Source organism: Sorex araneus, chromosome 1 (assembly GCF_027595985.1).
Source record: "Sorex araneus isolate mSorAra2 chromosome 1, mSorAra2.pri, whole genome shotgun sequence".
Lineage (NCBI taxonomy): Eukaryota > Metazoa > Chordata > Mammalia > Eulipotyphla > Soricidae > Sorex > Sorex araneus.
Window position 1 is genome coordinate 111954051 of NC_073302.1, and position 22446 is coordinate 111976496.

The window sequence follows — 22446 nt, forward strand, 5'->3', positions numbered from 1 at the left end:
TCACACCTGGCTTTGCTCAGAAACTTGCCATGTCAGGGATCGAACCCTGGTTAACTTTGTGCAAGGCAAATCCCTACCTTTTGTATTCTCTATATAGATTCTCCACTGTGGAATATTTTAATGGTTATTACTTATGGAATTATTCCTATAATTTATCAAATTTATAGCTCAAATATTCTTGCTATTTATATTATTTTCAACATAAATATCCTTATAATGTTCATAACATACAAATAGTTTATGTATCAGGGTGCATAATCTTACATTTTTAGAACTTTTATTGGAAACATGAAAACAGTAAGGTAAATAAATTAATTTTACTGAAGAGAAAAGAATATAGGGAGGCAAAGATATTGCCCACATATAATTTCTGTTATAGATAGAATTTGGTAGAAAATAACTTTAAAATTTTTTAGTATACCATACTCTTTTACTCAAGACATGTTTAATGGATATTCCTCTAAGCACAGTTAATGTAAAAATGCATTCACAAAATAATGTATTAATAATAATGATTGGTACAAGTATTGGAGCAAAGAATCTCAACATCACCCTAATTTTTATGATAAAAATTCCACATGGATCCTAAATATGTTTTTTTTTTTGGTTTTTGGGTCACACACGGCGATGCACAGGGGTTACTCCTGGCTCTGCACTCAGGAATTACCCCTGGCGGTGCTCAGGGGACCATATGGGATGCTGGGAATTGAACCCCAGTCGGCCGCGTGCAAGGCAAACGCCCTACCCGTTGTGCTATTGCTCCAGCCCCCGATCCTAAATATATTATATTAATGATTAATTTTAGAAATCCAAAGACATTACAAGTATTTATTCATTAAAATTTTCATAGTGTAACAGCTTATCAGCACTGCATTTAACTTACAACTAGCAACCAGTTCTTTTTAAGATATAGTTCCTCTAGTTTCCCATTATGCTTGAAATTACTTCAATTCAAATTACTTTTAATTATCTTAGTTACAAGTAACTACGCATATATATGTATACATGTATATACATATATATATTAAAAACTGCTGTTGTGATGTTTCTGGTGTTTCTGGTTGTTATGATTGAATCATATCCATCTGTAATTTCTAATTTGAAGTCTTAAACATCAATAACTCAAGCTGTGACTATTTTGACTATTGCAGTGGTGATTAAGATAAAAAGAGATAATGTAAGAGGGTTTTATATGACTGGTATTTTACAAGAAAAATTAGCACAGAAGGAAGATTATGGGAAGACCAAGATGGTCATCTATGTAATAAGATGACATTCCACTAGGGGGAAAAAAATTCTTCCAAATCCTTGATCATGGACATTCAGTCTCAAGAACTATAAACGCTTTTGTAACAGGCTTGGGTGATGGTGAAGTAATTCAAAATAGTGGTGGTGGGACGGTGTTATGGTGGTGGGACTGGTGTTGGAATATTGAATGTAATAAACTACTGTGACATCTATAAAAAAAAAGAATTATACTCCCCCCAAGAAATAGTATTTAAGTAGTCTAGCCAGTATTGTATTATTATAGCAGTCTTAATGAAATATTGTGATATAGAAAAATAAAAGATGTACCTTAACATAAGAATGCATTACCAAGTTGGGAAAAATATAGACCATATTATATTTTGCCTAATATCTCAGTGTCATGGGTTAGAATGAACCGTTCTGTCCAAAGTTATTCACACAAGCTTTTTTTTTTTTTCAGCTGCAGCATGCAAAATGTCGTAATCCCATATGAGAATATTTTGGCCAGCCAAAAGAGTTTTCACATGTTCGTTTTCTTCAGGGAGTCATGCATCATGTTATACCAAATAATATTTCAAGAGCAAACCCCAAAGTTGCCCTTTATTTCCCCACCGCAGCTACAACATGAATTTAATAAAAAAACACACAAGGAATTCCCATGGCATATTATTACATCACATTATATTGGAATATAGTAACGAGTGATGATCGATAGCAATGCTGGAACAGTTAGAGGAGGGAAAATAGTTCAACGATTATTCCCAATTAGGAAAAGATGAAGATGATAGAGCTATGAAATATCAAGTGAAAAGGATAGTTTATGCAGATTTGAATGTCCAACTTCCACAGAATAATTATTGCTTATGTAATTGCAAAGTAAGCATTTAACAAGGAACACAACCAAATACAATTTCAAATTAACCATATTTTATGCATTTTCCTAATGTGTGAATCAGTACATCTACAATCTTACAAATATAAATATACCCAAAATATTTTATAAATAAAGCTAGGTATTGAATATGTCTTCCTGATGAACCTATAAGCAACACCTATTTTTGCATATTGTTAAAAATTCCAGTAGTCACTTGGGTAGTTATAAGAAAATAAACTGCTTTATAGATACCGTCTATTTTATGTGCATTTCTAGATAGTTTGCAATCCATCGAGAGTAATGTTTGAGTCTATTTTAATTTATGCTTATCAAATCTAATAATTCTCAAAAATATGCATAAAATTAAGAATTAAAATTCTTTACAAAGTAGTTATAGGAGATTATTTGTATTAGAATTAGTGAAAAAAACAGTGCTAGTCATCAGTTGGAGCTCCAATATAATAATGTTTATGGTTAAAATCTATGTTTGCAAAATAAACAAATGGCCTGACTTTGTATTTTTTTCTCATTTTAGGAAATACTCATTGATTTGTAATTTCTAAAATCCCTGATTTTACTTGCTTAATAAGGTGTAATAAATATCTGAGAAATGCGCTAAACGTATTCTGTATTATTTCATAGTTATTACATTTTATGCTCAAAAAATAATACTGTGAGGAAATATGAGAGGTTATATAAGGAATTTATCTTCTCATGTTTAACAGAATGTCTCTTTTTAATCTAAAAGCCATAATAGAAACATAATTTAAAATGCTTTGTGTGACTTATGATTGAAACAATCAGCTTAGTTCTTAAAGCCAACCTTCCACGCCAGCCCAGTATTAAAATAAAACCAACATTTATTTTAACGTGAAATTTCAGCCCTGAGGCCTCTTTATAAAGAGGGATTTTTAAAATCGCATTTTAGAAAGTTTATTTTTTGGAAAAAAAAAGTCACATCTGAATGAACATTTAAAATATGAAGTAATATTAAGATCAAACATTGTTTGGAAAATTGGGATTACATGTTGAATTTGATAACATCACATTTATTTGAATATCTTGAAAGGGTAGGAAACAAAGGTGGTTTCATATACAGTTTAAGAAAGAAAAAAAAATCAAGTCTTAGGAGATGGAGTTCAGAAAGTATTCTTTTTTGTTTTTTTTTTTCTTCCAAAGGAAAGAATTAGATGTCAGCATATTAGCAAGTTGCTATTGCTCCTTGGCATAAAGGTCGTGTCTTGGTTATACGTCTTCCGGTTCTCTAAATTCTGCAGTGCCATCACAGCAGAGTGTACTGGATACAACTGAAATGATAAGAGTTTCAATAGGCACTTTAGTGGAATTAAGAAAAATCTAACACTCTTCCACCGTGATGCCACATAGCTCTCTTCCTTCAGGTTGTCACATCAGCAAATCGCATGTAATAGGCCTGAGCTTGTCTCAGTGATATCCCAAAATTTAAAAACAAAAACAAAAACTAAACAAAATCAAGCACATACATACAATAGGCAGAAAAACCCAAACTGACAATATGGTGAAGATAGCAACTTGCTAGAAACCAGAAAATCAAAGGAATCTTGGACTAGAAAGTTGTGTGTGTGTGTGTGTGTGTGTGTGTGTTTGAGTTTTTTTTTTGTGTGTGTGTGTGTGTGTGTGTGTGTGTGTGAGAGATTTCTCGTTTTTCCTCTGAAGTTTCTCCTGCTGCACGTGAGCGTTTGCATCCCCCCTAAGTGACCTTATCAGGGTTAGGATGCTCTTCTTCTCCGAACAAGTCTGCCAAGACTTGAAAGCGGGGCCCCCAGTCCGTGAGATAGCCGTAGTCCTGGTCAGCTTCTGTGGTCAGGGAGTCTATGGAGCTCAGGGACTCTGCGATGGACCCGTTGCCCTCGTAGGCGTAGGTGGCCAGCGAGTCGTAGGGAGGTGCGCTGGGGTCCACGTCATTGTCCTGCAGCCTCTGATGAATGAAATCCCTTATGTCTGTGTTGTCTTCCACTGGGGGTCTCTGGCGAGGTAAACAGAGAGGGTCGGGTTTGATATCCCTGCGGATTTTGTTGTCTTCGATGACTTTGGGATTTCTCAGAGCACCGATGTCGAAGGCCTGAGTGTCCTCTTCCCCACCGCCTTCATCGTCGTAGTGGATCACGTTGTCCCTGATGTCCTCCTTGGACGTCATCAGGGTGTCTTTCTTCTTTTGCCTCCGCAGGGCCACGTACAGCACGACGATGGCTGGAATGAGACAGAAAGGGCAGCTTGAGACTGTGTCAGTCTATCTCTGGACATGACATACACTTGATGAGGGAGTTCTGATGATTGGGTTGGCCTCATCCTATTAATGCCAATTGCATTTTCAGAAAGGATCAAAAATATTTCGATTTTTTTAATGCACTAAGCTGAACTTCATTTTTCCAATTGTAACTCACAAGAAACTAAATATTCACAAATCAACTGCAGCCTCATAATATAGGAATTATATCTAATATTTTAGAGTCAGGTTATAAAAAAGGGCTTTTTCAAGGAAAAGAAAATCATATTTATTCTAAGTATCCAGAAAGCTGTATTATATTGATATTATGAACCTTGAATATTATAGCCTTTGTCTTGAAATTTGAATATTATAGTAACAAATATTGTGCATACCCAGATTTCCCAAATCTAACACTCTGTGACTCTAAAGAAATATACTCCAACTATTCATATGATAATCACTTTTAAAGAAATGAATGGGGGCTAAGGTATGCTATGGAAAATGAGCATTTTATACATTGTGTCAACTAACATCCTCTATTTCTTCAATTCTGTGCCTGACAAGTGACATTTTTGTTTGTTTGCCAGCAGCTGATGGCAGATCTGATGTGTACAAGGCAAATGTTCTACCAGCTGTACTATCGCTCTATGCCTAGTGATTCACTTTTCAAACAAATAACTAGTAAGTATTCAGTTTACCTTAATTAAACATGAAATTATTTTGAGATAATTAACTTATATATTTTCATTAAAATCTCTTTGTTCCTATCTTTAGAACAAATCTATCTATTAAATTTATAGAAATGATTTCTCTAGGAATAAATGGACACAAATTTAGATATTAAAGTCAAAATAATACCCTCTCTTCTCTACAAGTACCAGAAGGTTGAAAGCTGCAATAGATCTGATTTACTGTAAAAGAGTTTGGAAGATTTTTAAAGGTTTAGGAGAGTCCATATATAATAAAAGCTCATTTATTTATCTTCCTAAGAAATTTGATTTTGGCTAATTGGAAGGGCAGAGGAAATATAGGAAGAACTTCAATACAATGGGCCTTGGAAAATGTTTAGCACTTGTATTCATTCTTTAGTTTACATAAATCTCAGAACTAAAAGATTAATTCATGTTCACCTTTGTATTCTATAAAAGATCGCATGTTTCAAGAGAAGTCCTACATCTAAAACAGCTTGAAAGTTGACATATATGTTAAATGTATTTAAACATAGTTTAATGTAATTTCAATGATGCCAAACACAAGTTTCACCATCTTTCAAGAAGAATGCTAAATAGCTAGAAGGTGAGTCATATAAAGGTGCATAACTTTGGGTGTAGTTGTATGGGAATGAAAGAATGGACACTCTGTGTGATGCTGTTGACTAAATAGAATTGTTTGCTTTGTTGGAAGTAGGCCAAAGAGAAAGACTCAAGTGTTCGGACATCTCAAACCATACCGAACTGATAAAGACATGCTCTGGGACTCAGAGACCCTTTAGAAAGAGATGACTAGGAGAAGCAATTTGAACTTACACAATTTATTGGAGACATCATTTCAGATGTGGAAACATCACTACCTCTTTAAGGTTTATCTCATCAATGAAAATAAAGCACCGGTATACTTTATTGGAAATAAGGTCATAAATAATAATTTATTCTACACACTAAAGTTAATGCTGTGAATGAATATCAGCATTGTGATAATTACAAGGACAATATTCTATAAGGCAATATGAGTTTCTGTCTTGGTGAAAGTTCACTATTCTCTTAAACTATCAGATAATGCTTTCTTAATTATTTTTTAAAGATTAAAACAACTATTTTAGAAATCAAGATATTTCTAATCATATACCTAACAAAATTAGAAAGATTGATTTTGTTCACTTTTAACAAAATCAACAATATTTCATTGAATAATAAACATGAGTTAAATATTGAATTAAATAATTCATTAAATAAATAAATAAAAACATCTGATAGCCTAGTTTTCCCTCTTGGAGAACCTGGCAAGCTACCAATAGTTTACTGCCCGCACGGGGGAGAGCCTGGCAAGCTCCCTGTGGCGTATTCATATGCCAAATACAGTAACAATGGTGGGTTTCAATCCCCTGATCCTCAAGAGCCTCTAATGTGGCACCACTGGGAAGAATGAGTAAAGAGAGGCTGCTAAGATCTCAGGGCTAGGATGAATGGAGACGTTACTGGGCCCACTCGAGCAAATCAATAATCAATGGGATGACAGTGATACAGTGAATAAATATGCATATACAATTGTTTCTAATGTGCTCCACTGAGGCAATATGGCTATCACTTTACTTCTGAGATTCTGACAGCAAGTTAATCAGTGAAATGGAGTCATTTGACTAGAATTTCTGGGAGACAAAATGTCCTAAGATAGGATTAAATTAATTTTCACAAAGATTTGGTAGAATAATTTTACCCTATCCAAATATTTTAGTTTGTTCTGGTCTAGTAAGAATAGTTAGAAAACTGGTGTGGAAAGTTAAGAGATAACTGAAGCAAGAATCTAATTGGCTGGCAGTTTAATTTTTTTTAAAAAAATCCTGTTGGTGTCTTTATTTTTCCATTTCTTGACCCTGCTTTTCTTTCTTTCCGTTCTTTAACATTTAAGAACTACCCTTCATCCATTATGATCAAAATTGGTAATATAGTTTCATATTGGAAATGATTACTAGGATTCAAAACGAATGAAAAAAACACCATGACAGTGGAAATGTGCTTTAGGAAATTTTGTGACAAGCTCCACAAATTGTTATGACTTGAAAATTCTCAAGTGTTTGAGCATATTTTTGGATATGCATGATGTTCATTATTCTTAATTGTATAGGTACATGGGCTATGGCACAAATAGTTACTATAATTTGATAATAGACATGCTCCCTTTCATTTAGATATGGCCTTTATGGAAGAATAATTTTGCAGTGGTAAAAGGTAGAAAAGAGAGGGAGGGAAGAAGGAAGGTTGGGGTTGGAGAAAAAGATGGAGAGAAATATAAGAGACAGAGGGAGAGAAAATAAATGGTTACATTTAAACCAACCTAAGAGTATAACTATGCACAGTAGAATTGCAATCAAAGCACCGGTGCTGAGTCCTACAGGTAGAAAAATTGCTTCCACATTACAAGACAAGATGGTACCATCAGAGTCACATCTACAAACTCGTATAGTCATTGTATTTGTGCTGCTCTGGACAGGGTAACTGCTGTCTTCTATTACAACGGGGAGAAAATACAACTCTTGCTGCCTGCGGCTGTATCCATTTTTTCTTGCTTCAATTCCAGCTGTGTTGTCTACAAAACATGACATTTGTGATTAGATGGTTACTATAAGCTTCAATGCAGATCTTAAAGTTGGTATCTGTTAAACAGTAGGGGGCTCGTCTTGAATCAGTAAAATATATCACATCATAGTTCATTTATGTGATAAGAGTCATCCGGATGTAATTAAATACTATAAAAATAATCCTAAGGGAAAGAAGAAACATTAATCTTGTCTTGTGTAAGAATTACACTTTCTATTCGGAACGAATGTTGAATGGTTTTCAATATTTCAGGTCAAGAAGTATTCCGCTATAATCCAATTTCTGATATCAAAATGTCATCAAGGAAAAATGTGATTTTATAGATGTTTCCAACAGAACAGATTAAGATATATTGTAATATAATTAATTCATTACAAAGTGAATTAAAGGGCCTTAGCTAAGAAACTGTTCTTTAAAATATAACTATAAACTTTCTATTTTAGATTAAAACTTAATTTTTTCCTAATTTAAATTGATGCTCTTACACTCACATATATTCCATACAAATATTATCACACAAATCCATAATAAAAGTATGAAAAGGTAAATTATGCTTTAAAAGACCTAGATTCATTTAAAAAGAAATGTAAGCATCACAAACTATATTAATCATTATTTTAATACAATTAAAGAGGAATGCATTTAAACTATGACAACTCAATCACAGTAATGCTTATTTGGGATATCCCCAAACAGTGAAATTTAAATTGTCTATAAATAATTTAATACACCTATTCATAGTTTCATCTGAATATAATGTTTCTATACATAATTTATTTTCATATATAAAAAGAATATGTTACTTTTATATGTTGGTTCATGAATTGGTTCATACCTATAGGTGATATTTTTGTAGAATGCAAAAACTAATAGACATTGTAACTGTCAGGAGACCTTACTGTTGATTTTCAGTTTATAGTTTGCTTCAGAAATGGAGGATCAGATGCTTCTGTGAGTTGCTTACGATAAGAATGTTAAGAACTTTGGTCACTGAAACGAGCAACATGAAATCTTTGAAGAGTTATAAAGTGCCATCTTTGTGTTTCTTGGAAAGATTGTCTGAACTGGAGTGTTAAGAAATTTAAATTCAATGAGGGAAATATATATATATATATGTATGTATATATATACATATATATATATGCATCTCAGAGAGCCCAGCAAGAAATTTAAATTCCATGAGGGAAATATATATATATATATATATATATATATATATATATATATACACACATATGCCTCTCAGAGAGCCCAGCAAGCTATTGAGAATATACCGCCCACACGTTTGTCAGAGCCTGGAAAGCTCCTCATGGTGTATTCGATATGCCATAAGCAGTAACAAAAACTGGTCTCATTTCCCTGACCCTGAAATAGTCTCCAATTATTGGGAAAGACAAGTAAGGAAAGGCTGCTAAAATCTTAGAGCTGAGAATAATGGAGATGTTACTGGTGCCCAATCAAGTAAATTGATGAACAACGAGAAGACAGTGATACAGTGACAGTGACAGTGATATTGTGTCTAATATAACTCTCATAACAATTATAATGACATTTTAGTCATAAATAGATTAATTGTATTTTATAATATTCTAAAGCTTGCATATACAAATATGCAAGCTTTAGAATATTACAAAAAGTTAGAAAATATACTCATTAAAGTAACAACACCAAAAATATGATTGTGTCAATATACCCAATTTTTTATTCACATATTTAAATTATAACAACTAAGAATAAGGTCTATTTTCTATGCTAATTTCAGTAGATAGTTCAAGTATAAAAGCCTTCATAAAAGAAGTTTTTCCTGGGTAGATTAAATGGTTATTATATTTTAAAAAATTCTAAATTTCCAAAGTATAAAGATACCAAATGTCTATTATACTGTTGCAAATGAGAGTGAATACAGGCACTTATGGAAGACAAAAATATCATTGAATTAACTTTGAAAGTTATAGTAACTTATGATTTAATAGTAAAATCTGGAAAGAGTCAAGGATTAAAGAAGGAATGACAGAGTAATAGAAAGTCAGAGAGACAGGTATAATTCTACTTGGAGAAGCAGGTAGACAATATTCTTTTATATAAAATACATCATAAATCAGGCTACAGTTAAAAATATTAAATACATTACTATTATGTGCTCATTTCTTTTGTTTGCTCTCCATAACAGGAATAAAGGAACACATTGAGTCCAAATTTAACAAGGGTTCTACTATGAATGTATAAAGAAGAGAAAACTCCTCTTGTGCTATTTGTGACAGCATGGATTAATATGAAAGGTGTTGATCTAAAAGAACTCAGACCAAAAATGACAAATGCTGCATGATATCATGTAGATGAAATTTTAGCGGGGACTATAGTGAAATTTATACAGAGTAGAAAATGAATTGAAAAGCTGAGAGTGGGAGAAATAAGAATTGATGGTTAAAACGGAACCCTTTTCACTTATTAAATGAATGAAATCTCAGGATAAGTATAGCTAAGTGATGTGAAAAACTTATTTTTATAGATATAAATGTAACTTTTTAAGATAAAACAGAATATGACAAATGACATAGAGTGGTGTCAGGCATACATTCAGATCAGGAGAAAAACATGCTCTGAATCAGACTATCTGGTTTATATTATCATGATTAAGCAATGATAGAATCTCCAGTAACGATGCTATAGTCAAATTCAGCTTTTTGGGGATATTTAATGAGTGCTGTTGCCATCCATATAGCTGTTCATCCATACCATGGCTCTGGGCAACTTATTTAATTTCACTAACAAATTCACATATGAAATCAAAGGGATCTATATTAAGTCTTAGAAATTCTCTCTCCTCTTCTTATCTTCAGAGATGTATCCAAATCTGAGACACTCAATATCTACAAAAGCACCAAAACTGCTCTCATACACAGCTAGTATCCTTTCACCTGGCATGCAAGCAAATTCTCTAAATGCAAATCTGAATGTCATGTACATTTGTGTAAAGCTTCCAAAGATTTTTCAAGTCCTTGACTAAAGGCAACACTCATGAAACTGACTAATGATTTACAGTTAAGAATATGATTTGATTTGTGTTAGAAAGTGCCATGTTAAGTACACTGCTCAGATAAAAAATATAATATTATTTGCTTCAATTTTATTTTTACTATTTTTTTGAGGTAGGGGCACAATCAGTGATGCTCAGATGTTACACCTGGATCCTAGCTCGGGAAATTATTCCTGGTGGCGCCCAGGAGACCATATAGGATCCTTGAGATGGGTCCGAGGTGAGCTGCAAAAAAGATCCACTATCTCTTCAGCCACAGTTTGGTTCTATTTTTAAATGTGCTTTACTGTTCACAATAAAACATATTGTCTCCCACATATACTTCATATGTTACCCTGTTTCACACAGTAAGCAATAAAATCCACAAAGTTTATTTTCATGATGAAACTTGGAAACTACAATTTCTTTCCCATGAGTATCTGTAGCAAAGTTGGTTTCTGAAAACATCTTTTATCTTTGGCCAAGCACTGGCATCTTCATCATCATTTTTGTTATCACCTTACCATATTTTATTCATTTTATAGGCATAGAGGTTAGTAAAACTAGCATTTTACTATCAATTGTCTTCGAGGCAGGCTTTTAAAGTCCCCATTATATAGACTATGGAAATTTAGAGGAGATAAAATCAGCTCAACATCATAGAACTAATAAAATCAGAACCACTGCTCATGAGATCGTTTTAAAGGTTCAAATCCAGTGCTGTTCACAATTTGTAGATTTAAAGAATAGTTATACTGTTAACATTGGGTGCAGTAATTGTAGCAGTGTATAGTATAAAGGACAGACTAGAATGTAGGAGCTAGAGAGATAATACAAGTGGGTAAGGGGCATGTACTTTGATCCTCAGAACCACATTGATTCTGAGCTCCACCAGGAGTGATCAAAAAAGACAAAATAAATGTAAACATAGACATAATAACACAGATGGTAGCTAGAATATCTTGACATCTTTTATGCACTATGTTATATGACATACATACATTTACTTTTATAAATATAGTCAGATTAAAATAATATGAGTGAATGCATTAAAGGACATCAATTACGCAGTAACAGAGTAAAGATGCAAATTACTTTTGTTGTGTGTATGTTTTGTTGCTGGGGGGGTGGGGGGAGACACCTGACAGTACTCAAGGCATAGTACTGGCTCTGTGCTCAATCATCAAAAGTGATCACATAGGGTGCGTGAAATTGAACAAGGTTTGGTAGCATGCAAGGTAAATTACCATACACACTATGTTTTCTTTAGCCCCACAGATGAAATTCTCTCCATTTTGAAAGTCTATCTATATTCTTAGCTAATTTTGTACCATGTAAAAAATATGGTTAAGAAATATCATATCTGTGGGCCAGAGAGATAATACAGTGAGTAGAGCACTTGCCTTTGAACATAGCTAACCAGGGTTCAGTCCTCAATGCCCTATATGGTACCCTGAGCCATGCCAGAAGTGATCCCTGAACGTGAGCCAGGAGTAATCCCTGAATACCTTAAGGTGTGGCCCACAAAACAAAGGGGGGAGGAGGAAGGAAGGAAGGGAGGAAGGAAGGAAGGAAGGGAGGAAGGAAGGAAGGAAGGAAGGAAGGAAGGAAGGAAGGAAGGAAGGAAGGAAGGAAGGAAGGAAGGAAGGAAGGGAGGGAGGGAGGGAGGGAGGGAGGGAAGAAGGGAGGAAGGGAGGGAGGGAGGAAGGGAGGGAGGGAGGGAGGGAGGGAGGGAAGAAGGGAGGAAGGGAGGGAGGGAGGAAGGAAGAAAAGGAAGGGAGGAAGGGAGGGAGGGAGGAAGGAAGAAAAGGAAGGGAGGAAGGGAGGGAAGGAGGAAGGAAGGAAGGAAGGAAGGAAGGAAGGAAGGAAGGAAGGAAGGAAGGAAGGAAGGAAGGAAGGAAGGAAGGAAGGAAGGAAGGAAAAGGAGGAGAGGAGGGAGAGAAAGGAAAGGAGGGAGAGAAAGGAAAGGAAAAGGAGTCGGGAGGAAGAAAAAGAAAGAAAAGGAAAGAGAAAGAGAAATTACCTAATTGCATATAGCAATATTCAGGTTGAACAAATGATATATTAAAACCAAGGAAAACATTGATTTTGCAGATAGCCTTTTGTTTGCTTGACTCATTAAGGGTTTTTTTCACCTTATGCATGGAAGTAATTTACCACATTAGATGCAATGTATACAGGTTAAATGTTTAATGCTGAGGTATAGAATTCTGAGTTTCTTACATACACATTTCCATATTTTATGTACTTCACTTTCGTTAGCAAGGCATTGCTTTTTTACCTTTGTGTTCTTTTACAGAGATTCACAATAAGAAGTAAAGTTTTATGGGGTTAAACTTACTTCTGAAGTCACGAACAGTAAAATTTGGTTTGATGGCAGCTTCAGGTGATAATCTAAAGGAGAATTGCTGCCCAGCAGGTGAAAGATCTCTGTCAGTGGCACTCACGGTCTGAATGATCTGGAACAAAATTGAGACAAAACTGGGAGTCAATCAAAAGTTTCGTAGGAAACTATACATGAGGTTCATATTTATTTTTATGGAAGACCAAATAGACAGAATGGCACTTTGAGGTTTGTATCACTGTACCAATTTTGATAGATAATTTCAAAAAACAAGCACTGTAGCACTGTCCTTTGCTCATTGATTTGCTTGAGCGGGCACCAGTAACGTCTCCATGGTGAGACATGTTGTTACTGTTTCTGGCATATCGAGTACACCAGGGGTAGTTTGCCAGGCTCTGCCGTTCGGGCAGGAAACTCTCGGTAAGCTTGCTGGGCTCTCCGAGAGGAACAGAGGAATCGAACCCCTGTTGGCCACGTGCAAGGCAAACACCCTACCCACTGTGCTATTGGTCCAGGCCAACTACTACACTTCTTAAGAGCACCCTGGTGGAGCAATAGTACAGCTGGTGGGGCGTTTGCCTTGCACTCAGCAGACCTGAGTTCGATTCCCAGCATCCCCTATGGTCCCTGAGCCCCGCCAGGGGTAATTCCTGAGTGCAGAGCCAGGAGTAACCCCTGTGCATTGCCAGGTGTTCCCCGAAAAGCAAAAGAAAATATTTTAAAAAACAAACAGCTAAGTCTTTCCATTGAATAATACTAAGTAGCACTCACTCACTTGAGGGTAGAAGCTAATTCCAAATCAATAACTGCATAAATAAAAGGCTTAACAGCATTGACTTTTCTCACTATTAAGCCAAATAAAATTAACACGTGGTTGCTTGCATTCTAATTCAGATAAAATAAGTGCTTTGCAATCTAAATTTGAAAGTGCTTACTAAAAACAAATCCTGATTATTTAAAAGTCTTTGCATTGACAAAGTTTTAGTATAGTTTGTGTGTGTGTGTGTGTGTGTGTGTGTGTGTGTTTAAGTGTGGGGAAATGCATAAATAAACAAAATATTTATTCATAAAAAATAAAATGCCTAGAAATAGATATTCAAAGGATGCATATGTGGTTTTATTATTGTGTGGTTTTATTATTGTGTTTGTTTCCCCACATGGGTATGAACACAAATTGTGTTTTTGTGTCTTTTACAAAGTACCATCAAAACCATTTTATTTATTTAGTTTTTCAGAAATTATTCTCATAGGTTTTATAACCTGTAGTGGGAATTCTACTTCTCAAGGGTACCTTTAGGAATTTGGGGGATTAAAAATGGAACCTGAATGCTAGACTATGAGACTGATCATCTGCTGTGTAGATAAGAAAATTAGAAAGCCTTGGAGGCATTTGTTTTTTAACATAGCCAGTGGATGAGTTTCAGGAAGTCTGGATAGGAGCTGAGCTGATAAGGCAATTTAGACTAAATTTGGACCAAATTTGGATTTGCTGGAGGAAAGCTTTACTTTCCAGGTATTATATCCTGGTTTCAGTAGCAAACCTTGGATTATGTGATTTATAAATATTGAACATGTGATTTAGCTCCTTCCCATATAATTCCATGGTTAAAATTCTTGTTTTTAATTGCTCACACAGGATTACCTATATATGGGAAGCAAACTATAGGTATAAGCATACATGCATAAACATATATTCTAAAATATTTAATGTGTTATGTTACTCTTAGTAATTTCTAAGGTGATGAGTTTGTCCTATAGTGAGAATACCAGTTCCTGATCTCTTTGTGTGAATTAGCCCCAACTCACTTCCCATTTAGAATTGTCATAGGAGAGAATTTTTACCCAATACCAAAGACCAGATTATAGAATGGGACAATTTACTCAAAGATTATCACCTTGATTCTGTAAAACTTCCAGCATCCTAAAGATATCCTTAGATCATTAAGTCTCGTTGATAAGATTCTGTAAATTTATTTCTGAACTGATATTTTGTTGTCATTTTGCTTCCTTATAAAACCACATCAGTTAGCATAAGCATTTGATAAATTAGAGGTATCTAACGTCAAAGCATATGAAAAATACAATTTTCAAATAAAAAAATTACTTCTAAATAACATGCAATGGTGAAAATTCTAGTACAAGCTACCTAGAATCTAAAATAGTACCTTGGGATTTTGTGCCCTTAGGTAAAGACATAAAAACTCTCAATTTTTTTATCAATTAAATATATGAATATTTCTTGATTTATATAGTATAAATCTTATTTTTGTAGAGTACATAGACATATGTGCCCATTCATAAACTATACTCTAGTAGAGATAAGTCATAAAATTTCAATATAACAAAGAGATTCACTTAGTTCATAGGGAATTGCTCTATATATTTCTGAAAGTTAAGAGGCATTTTAGGGTTATGCTTTGCATAGAAAGCTAGCCCAGTAGGACACAAAATGCTTGAAAAATATTTACTAGGAAATGAACCTTCAAAGACCCTTTGACTTTAAAATGAATTATAGATGCCTCCAATAACTTACGCTGTCACTAACTTTTTAACTCTAATTTTCTAGACACACATAAGAACATTAACTAGAACTCAATTTCCAAAAATATTTTATTTAGTGCCTTAACTCTTCTAATTGGCATGAAATAAGGTTCCTTAATTACGTTGAAAGTAAGTAATTTGGGAATCAAGTTGAAGATCATGGCGTGGAAATTAAAAAAATAGTTGCCTTTAGGGTTTTCTAAGTATAGTATCATATCATCTGCAAATAGTGATACCTTGACCGCTTCTTTTCCTATCTGCATGCCCTTGATATCTTTTTTTTGTCTAGCTGCTATGGCTAGGAGTTTCAGTACTATATTGAATAGGATTGGCAAAAGTGGGCAACCTTGTCTTGTGCCCAATCTTAGAGGGAAGGATTTTAGTTTTTCCTCATTGAGGATGATACTTAAAATGGGCTTGTGGTAGATGGCTTTGATGACCTCTCAGTGTCTGTGTGCAACACATAATGCCCCAAAGCAGAGAGTATGAGGGATATTTTCTGCCATGGAGGCAGGGGGAGGGTGGGAAAGTGGGGTATACCAGGAATATTGTTGGTGGGAAATATGCACTGATGGAGGGATGGGTGTTTGATCATTAGATGATTGTAATCCAAACATGAAAGCTTGAAACTGTCTCACGGTGATTCAATAAAATTAAAAAAAAAATATTTGCCTTTTGAAATTTTTAATTGTCTCTATCTCCAAATAATATATCTCTCAGGATATTCATTTCTGTTAGGATTTATATAGCATGTACTATTTCATGACCTTATGCAGTCACTAACTTTTTACTATGTAAAGATGTAAATAAGGGCTGGAGCGATAGCACAGCGGCTGGTCCTTCGCCCCTCTCGGAGAGTCCGGCAAGCTACCGAGAGTATGGAGCTTGCATGGCAGAGCCTGGCAAGCTACCCGTGCATATTGGATATGCCAAAAACAGTAACAATATGTGTCTCAATGAGAGATGGTACTGGTGCCCGCTTGAACAGATCGATAAGCAACGGGATGACAATGACAGTGAAAGATGTAAATAGGTACTTGTGTGCTTAAAGATGATTGAAATCTATTAGAAACCAAATATATTCTAATATATTTTCACTGAGGTACACATTAACAATATTGGGCAAATAATATTATTGTTTTATGACATAACCTCATCATTTTCTTATGCCTTGTTCATAATGTATTGGCATGCTGTCTTGTTAAATTATAATATTCATTCATGCTTCCATGTAATATCCTTAAATCTAGAATTTTAAGAGCAACTTCTACAAGAATATGGCCCTCTATGACATGTTAAGAACTCCCTCCAAAGTAATTGACTTGAACAAGTCAATAAAAATATTAAATTCAGATACTTGACTATCTCAGATGTTTTATTCAAACTCAAAACAGAGCTAAGCTTTCTGTATATTTTAACGGACTTCAAATCATTTTTGTATCCCATTGTAAATGCATTTGAGAAAATTAAGAAGTACTCCAGAATAATTTAATATAAAGAAATTTGTTTGAGCCTATTCTAAGTTTTTTTTATAAATACCAACTAAAGGAGTAGAGAAACACCAGTGTGCAATTCCAGACCTTTATTAATGCCAAGGCATCAACACTCTTTCCATCATTTTACGCCTGTGTATTACTTCCATATTACACATCTGTAATTTATTAATGGATGCATACTATTTATATTGCTTAAGATTTGAAGATATTTCACACATATAAATGATTGGTTGTGTAATGTAAAACACATCCACATGGTACATGTAAATATGATCTTTATTAACAGCATGGATAAATACCTGTCCTGCTTTGGCGTTTTCACAGACAGCTGTCTCATATGGCACAGATAATTCTGGAGGAAATTCATTGACATCCAGGACATTAATCAATATGTTAACTTTGCTAGTTAACAACGGGTTGCCTATCAAAAACAAGAAAATGAGATTAAAGAAATATCCAGTTATGACATTTTGTGAGGTACTTAATTATTTTTAAAAATATTTTACTGATACTTAAATTTCTGTAGTAAAACACTGTAAATAGATAGGTGTATAAGATATACCAAAGTGACCATTATATTTCAATTTACCCTTTCTCTTTTTGATGTTTGTTATGTTTTGGGTCCACACCTGGCAGTGCCTCTGGCTTACTCTTGAATTTGTCTTGGGGATCTTTCCTGGCATGCTCCAGGGAACATATGTGGTAACAGAGCTAACACCATAACTGGCCACATGCAAGGTAAGCTCCCTACCTACTGTATTATTTCTTGGACTCTCAATTTTCTCATCCTCTTTACTGAATTTTTTTCTGGTAACTAATAATGTGATATTATGCATAGGGAATTGAAATTTGTTGTATGTTGCTCATCTATTATTATAGCATAATTTTGTATTTTAGTGTTATATATATGTGTGTGTGTATATATATATATATATATATATATATATATATATATATATGTAAACTCAAAACCCTGTGCATAGCTGGGTGTGACCCAAAAAGAAAACTTTTTTTCTTTTTGGGTCACACCCAGCTATGCACAGGGTTTACTCCTGGCTCTACACTCAGGAATTACCCTTGGCGGTGCTCAGGGCCCCATATGGGATGCTGGGATTTGAACCCAGGTTGGCCGCGTGCAAGGCAAACACCCTACCCACTGTGCTATCGCTCCAGCTCCTAAGCCATCATTTTTGATGCTTTTGTTTTGTGAAGGATTTCAATTTCTCTTTCAATTGTATTAATTGCAAAGAGCACTTTGGGTTTATTATTTCTTCCTGATGAAATCCTTAGAATATTGCGTGTTTCAAGTACTTCTATGCTGTCCTCTTGAGATATAATTTTGATAGTACACATTTGTATTTTTGTAGTATCTGTTGTAACTTCATATTTTGTTTCTTATTTTGTTCATTTGTTTTTCTGTTCTTCTATGTGAGTCTAGATAAAGGTTTGCCTATTTTGCTAACATCTTCAAAAATGTTTTTATTAATAACTTAGATTGTCATACTAATGCCTATTTAACTAACTTTTGTTTTCTTTTATTGTTTCCTATTGTTTACTGAATTTCGGTTTTTATATTTTATTTTTTTCTCTATTGGATATAGTAAGGGTTTATTTAATAATCGGTATTATTTGGAGGACAATTATTAACATATATGTACTTTTCTTAGTACTGTTTTTGCTGTGTACTACAGCTTCTGATGTGTGTCTTTATTTACAGTCATCCCCAAGTAATTTTTCATAGCTCTGTATTTTTTTTTACCCAGGATACATTCTGTAACATTTTCCCCAGTGTTTTTGGTTTGATTTCTATTTCATACCAATCTGTTCTTACAAGATGCTTGATGGGATTTAAATTTCTATATATTCACTGACAAGTGTTTTTGTGTTACAACATTTGGGTAACCATTAATAATGTTTGTAGGGAACTTGAAAATGAAGTATATCCTGTCTTCACATGTAAATCTATATGTTCTCCATGAGAATCTGAAGTATTGGGAGAAATAAAAAATTATAGGAGTAACAGTCTGGCATAAATAATTCACTATCAAAGTACACAGGTAGTTCGCTGAATCAATAGTAGTATCAATATTTCACAATCAGAGTATCAGGGCATTTCATTGAGCCATTCTTTGCTACTATAATTTTCTTTAGATAAAACATATGTTTCCATGATTTATTCTTTGCTAGTTCAATGACTTTGAAATAGATTTATTTAAACTTTAAAATGCTACTAATGATGATTCATTTCCCAAAAATTATAAGTAATGAGAAAATGGAATGTGTGTTTTTATACACAAACATTAAGATAATTATGGAGGCAAAGGAAGTCACTTATGAAACACTAGGTTACACCTTAAAAATAAAATACTTGTTTCCTTGTTTTGTCTTTCTCTGTTTCAAGGTGAGTGATATCATACCGAGTTGGTCCTTCTCTCTGAATTAGTTTGATTACTTTGGCTTAAAGTCAAGTTTGCTCCAGGTTGCAGAAAACTACATGATTTCAGTTCTTCTTAGAACTGTATAGTATTGAATTAGTATCTCAACAACTTCTTGATTTGCTTCTCTTTTGTTGGGCATTCATTGTTTGGGGATGGCAGGTTGTTTTGTTTTGTTTCTACAATTGTACTAAGTAATGCAAAGAACAGTTTCAAACAATTGCAAAAGCTTGGCTTTGGATTGCATTATTGTTACCAAACCAGACAGGGTAGAAGAATAAGAGGGAAATGAAGATCAGACTTTGCTTTCCTAATCAAACTAGGAGTTATAAAAGGAATAAAAGTAATTCATAAATAATTGTACAGTCATAATGCACCTATATTCTAAAGAAAATGACACAAAACAACTTATGAAAGGCTCATCCTTTAAATCTGAGACAGTCATTCCTTTGCCCTCAATGTGTGCGTCTCATAAAAAGAGAATGAATATGCAAGGTTTTAAAAAAAAACTTTAAGCTGAAAGTGTTAAGTTGGATTTTGAATCGAGGTATTCTCATACCAAAGTCCATGCTCAGGAACTCCATTACATAACATACAATAGAAAAAAATTGATAATTATATTGCCACTTAAAATTAGACCACTAATTCATATTGCAGATTAGAGCATAATTCAACCTATTCAACTCTGCTACAATGCAAAAATCAGCCTCCATTTTCTGTTTCACAGGTACATAAGGTATAAGTGATGAAACCATAAGAAAAGAGCCTTTTATTTTCTCAATTACAATTTTAAGTTAAAGTGAGGATGGGAACTTTTCTGAAGGTGACAAAATTACCTCAATAATTTATAGTAAAGATCTCCCTTTATAACAAATAAGCCTATCATTGTAATTAGTTTAAGCCATTTTATTTATAAAGATTTTATAGTGTCAAACATTTTATCCTCCTACAACACAGAATTTAACTTGTCCTAATGAGTAATATATGGAAATGTTAGTATTGTAACATGTTCTCATTAAAATTGTTTACCAATGGAATTATTTTGGTATTTATTGGTCACTGTTATTTGAGGCTTTTTATAAGATTGTGGAATCATTGAAAATTAAAAGTTACTATTCTTTATTGTAACTATTTCAAAATAAATGCCAAAAAAGAAGATAGAGGGAAAATGATAACAAAATCAACATAGTTGTGCTATCAAAAATGAATGAGTTTTCAATACATTCATAAAAATGTATTCTATATGTAAAACAACCATACTTAAAGGTTTAATACATACATTTAAACATAAGACGTGGAATTTTTGTCAACAACTGTTCTTAAATAATCACTGAATTCTTCTAGGATCATATTATTAGTCTGTAATGAATTTTCTTTGGGTGTGGGGATTGCCTCTGAAGTGCTACTGAGAAGGCAGATAGGGTGAGCCCTTGGCAATCCCTAGACAACCAACCAGCAGCCCAATGCATAGATGTGATGTAGCTCCAGCCCCTCAGCGCTAGGGTTTACCTGGGCACCTTAGCAGTACTAAGGACACTGTTTCAAATTGCAATTTAAAACACTAGTTTTCATCACTTGTCTTAAGTATATTGAAAATGATTTTTCTTTTTCATATCATTTTTGATACTTTGTCTCATGCTAGGAGTATCTGTGTTCATCTGTGTTGATGTAAATTTTGCCTTAATAAATTTTAAATATTATTTGAGCTCACTTATAATAAATTTATGCTATGGTCTTCATAGCGGGGGTTTATTTTATACTTTAAGTTGTCATTTAATATACTAATAAGAAAACCTTTCTAACTCATTGATTTTGGTAACTATAAGACTTAGTTTTCACCAAGGAATAGGTAAAGATGAACTAATGGATATTTTTTAAACAATGAGAGATAAAAATAGAGTATTTATTTATTATTTTATGAGTTCCAAGCTACTATTAGTCGGTTATTAATATAAGCACCAGGGAAACATAAATGATAACTGAGTTTAAATGTTGGACATCTACTCAACATTTGTTTAAAATTTTTGTTATTTAAATAATTTAAGTTGTTTGTTATTTATCTAAGCTCATGTTTGAATTCGTTTTCTTAAGAACTAGTTTCCTCATGGTAAAAAGATCAGGATTTTTTCATATGTCTATATAATATTCATACAGATCAAATTTTAACACATTTTATAATTGTTGAGTAAAAAATTATTTTCAAAGTTAGAAAAGAAATAAAATACAATGTAATTAAGTAGGCTATAGATCTAAAAAATTTCTAGGGGCCAGAATATAGCACTGAAATGGAAGTGCATGCATTGGTTTAACCAACCTTAATTTGATCCCTGATATCAATTAATGCCCAGACCATCCACCAGGGAAAAAAGTCCAAAACCCTGTTCTATAATATTAATAAACAAACAGTCAACATTATAATTGAAGTTCATCAAGTGGAATCAAATACATTTAAAGAAGAAATTTCTTTATTCTGGGGGAAGCCCTAAGCCCTGTTCACTCTTGAACACACACAGACACACATATCTCCCTTGCTCTGACTCTCTCTCAATATCTCTCATTCTTTTTCTCTCTCACTCTCTCTCAACCTCTCTCAATATCTCTTGCTCGCTCTCTTCCTCTCCTTTCCTCTCTCTCTTTCTCTTGTTCTCACTCTCTCTCAACCTCTCCATCTCTCTCCCTCTCTACTTCTCTCCTCTCTCTCTCAGTTGAACTCTCAATATCTCTTTCTCTCTCTCTCTTTCTCTTGTTCTGTCTCAATCTCTCTTTCTTCTCTTGTACTTCTCTAAATGTCTTTCAGTAAAATATATTTTGCTTCACTGTAAATCCATGATTAAATGAAATTAAAATATAAGGGACTGGGCTACAGTACAAAGATTAGGGTGCATTCCTAGTATTGTCTAATCTGGACACAATAGGGGTTCAAAGCATTG

The 22446-nt window shown here is 33.9% G+C and overlaps 1 protein-coding gene across 6 annotated transcripts in view; it reads right to left on the bottom strand.

Moving 5' to 3' along the window:
* Window positions 1-808: 808 nt before the first annotated feature.
* CDH12 (cadherin 12) overlaps window positions 809-22446 on the bottom strand; it is a 1011811-nt gene continuing 990173 nt past the window's right edge. For 5 of the 6 annotated variants that reach the window (XM_055142975.1, XM_055142967.1, XM_055142951.1 and 2 more), the window contains 5 exons: window positions 17381-17502; window positions 13042-13159; window positions 7422-7673; window positions 3861-4351; window positions 809-3429 (listed from right to left, as the gene is read on the bottom strand). In XM_055142975.1, coding sequence (XP_054998950.1) covers window positions 3316-3429; window positions 3861-4351; window positions 7422-7673; window positions 13042-13159; window positions 17381-17502 — 1097 coding nt within the window. In that variant the 3' untranslated portion in view covers window positions 809-3315. Of the gene's footprint in view, window positions 4352-7421; window positions 7674-13041; window positions 13160-17380; window positions 17503-22446 lie in introns of all 6 variants that reach the window. The other variant, XM_055142989.1, reaches the window with a different exon arrangement.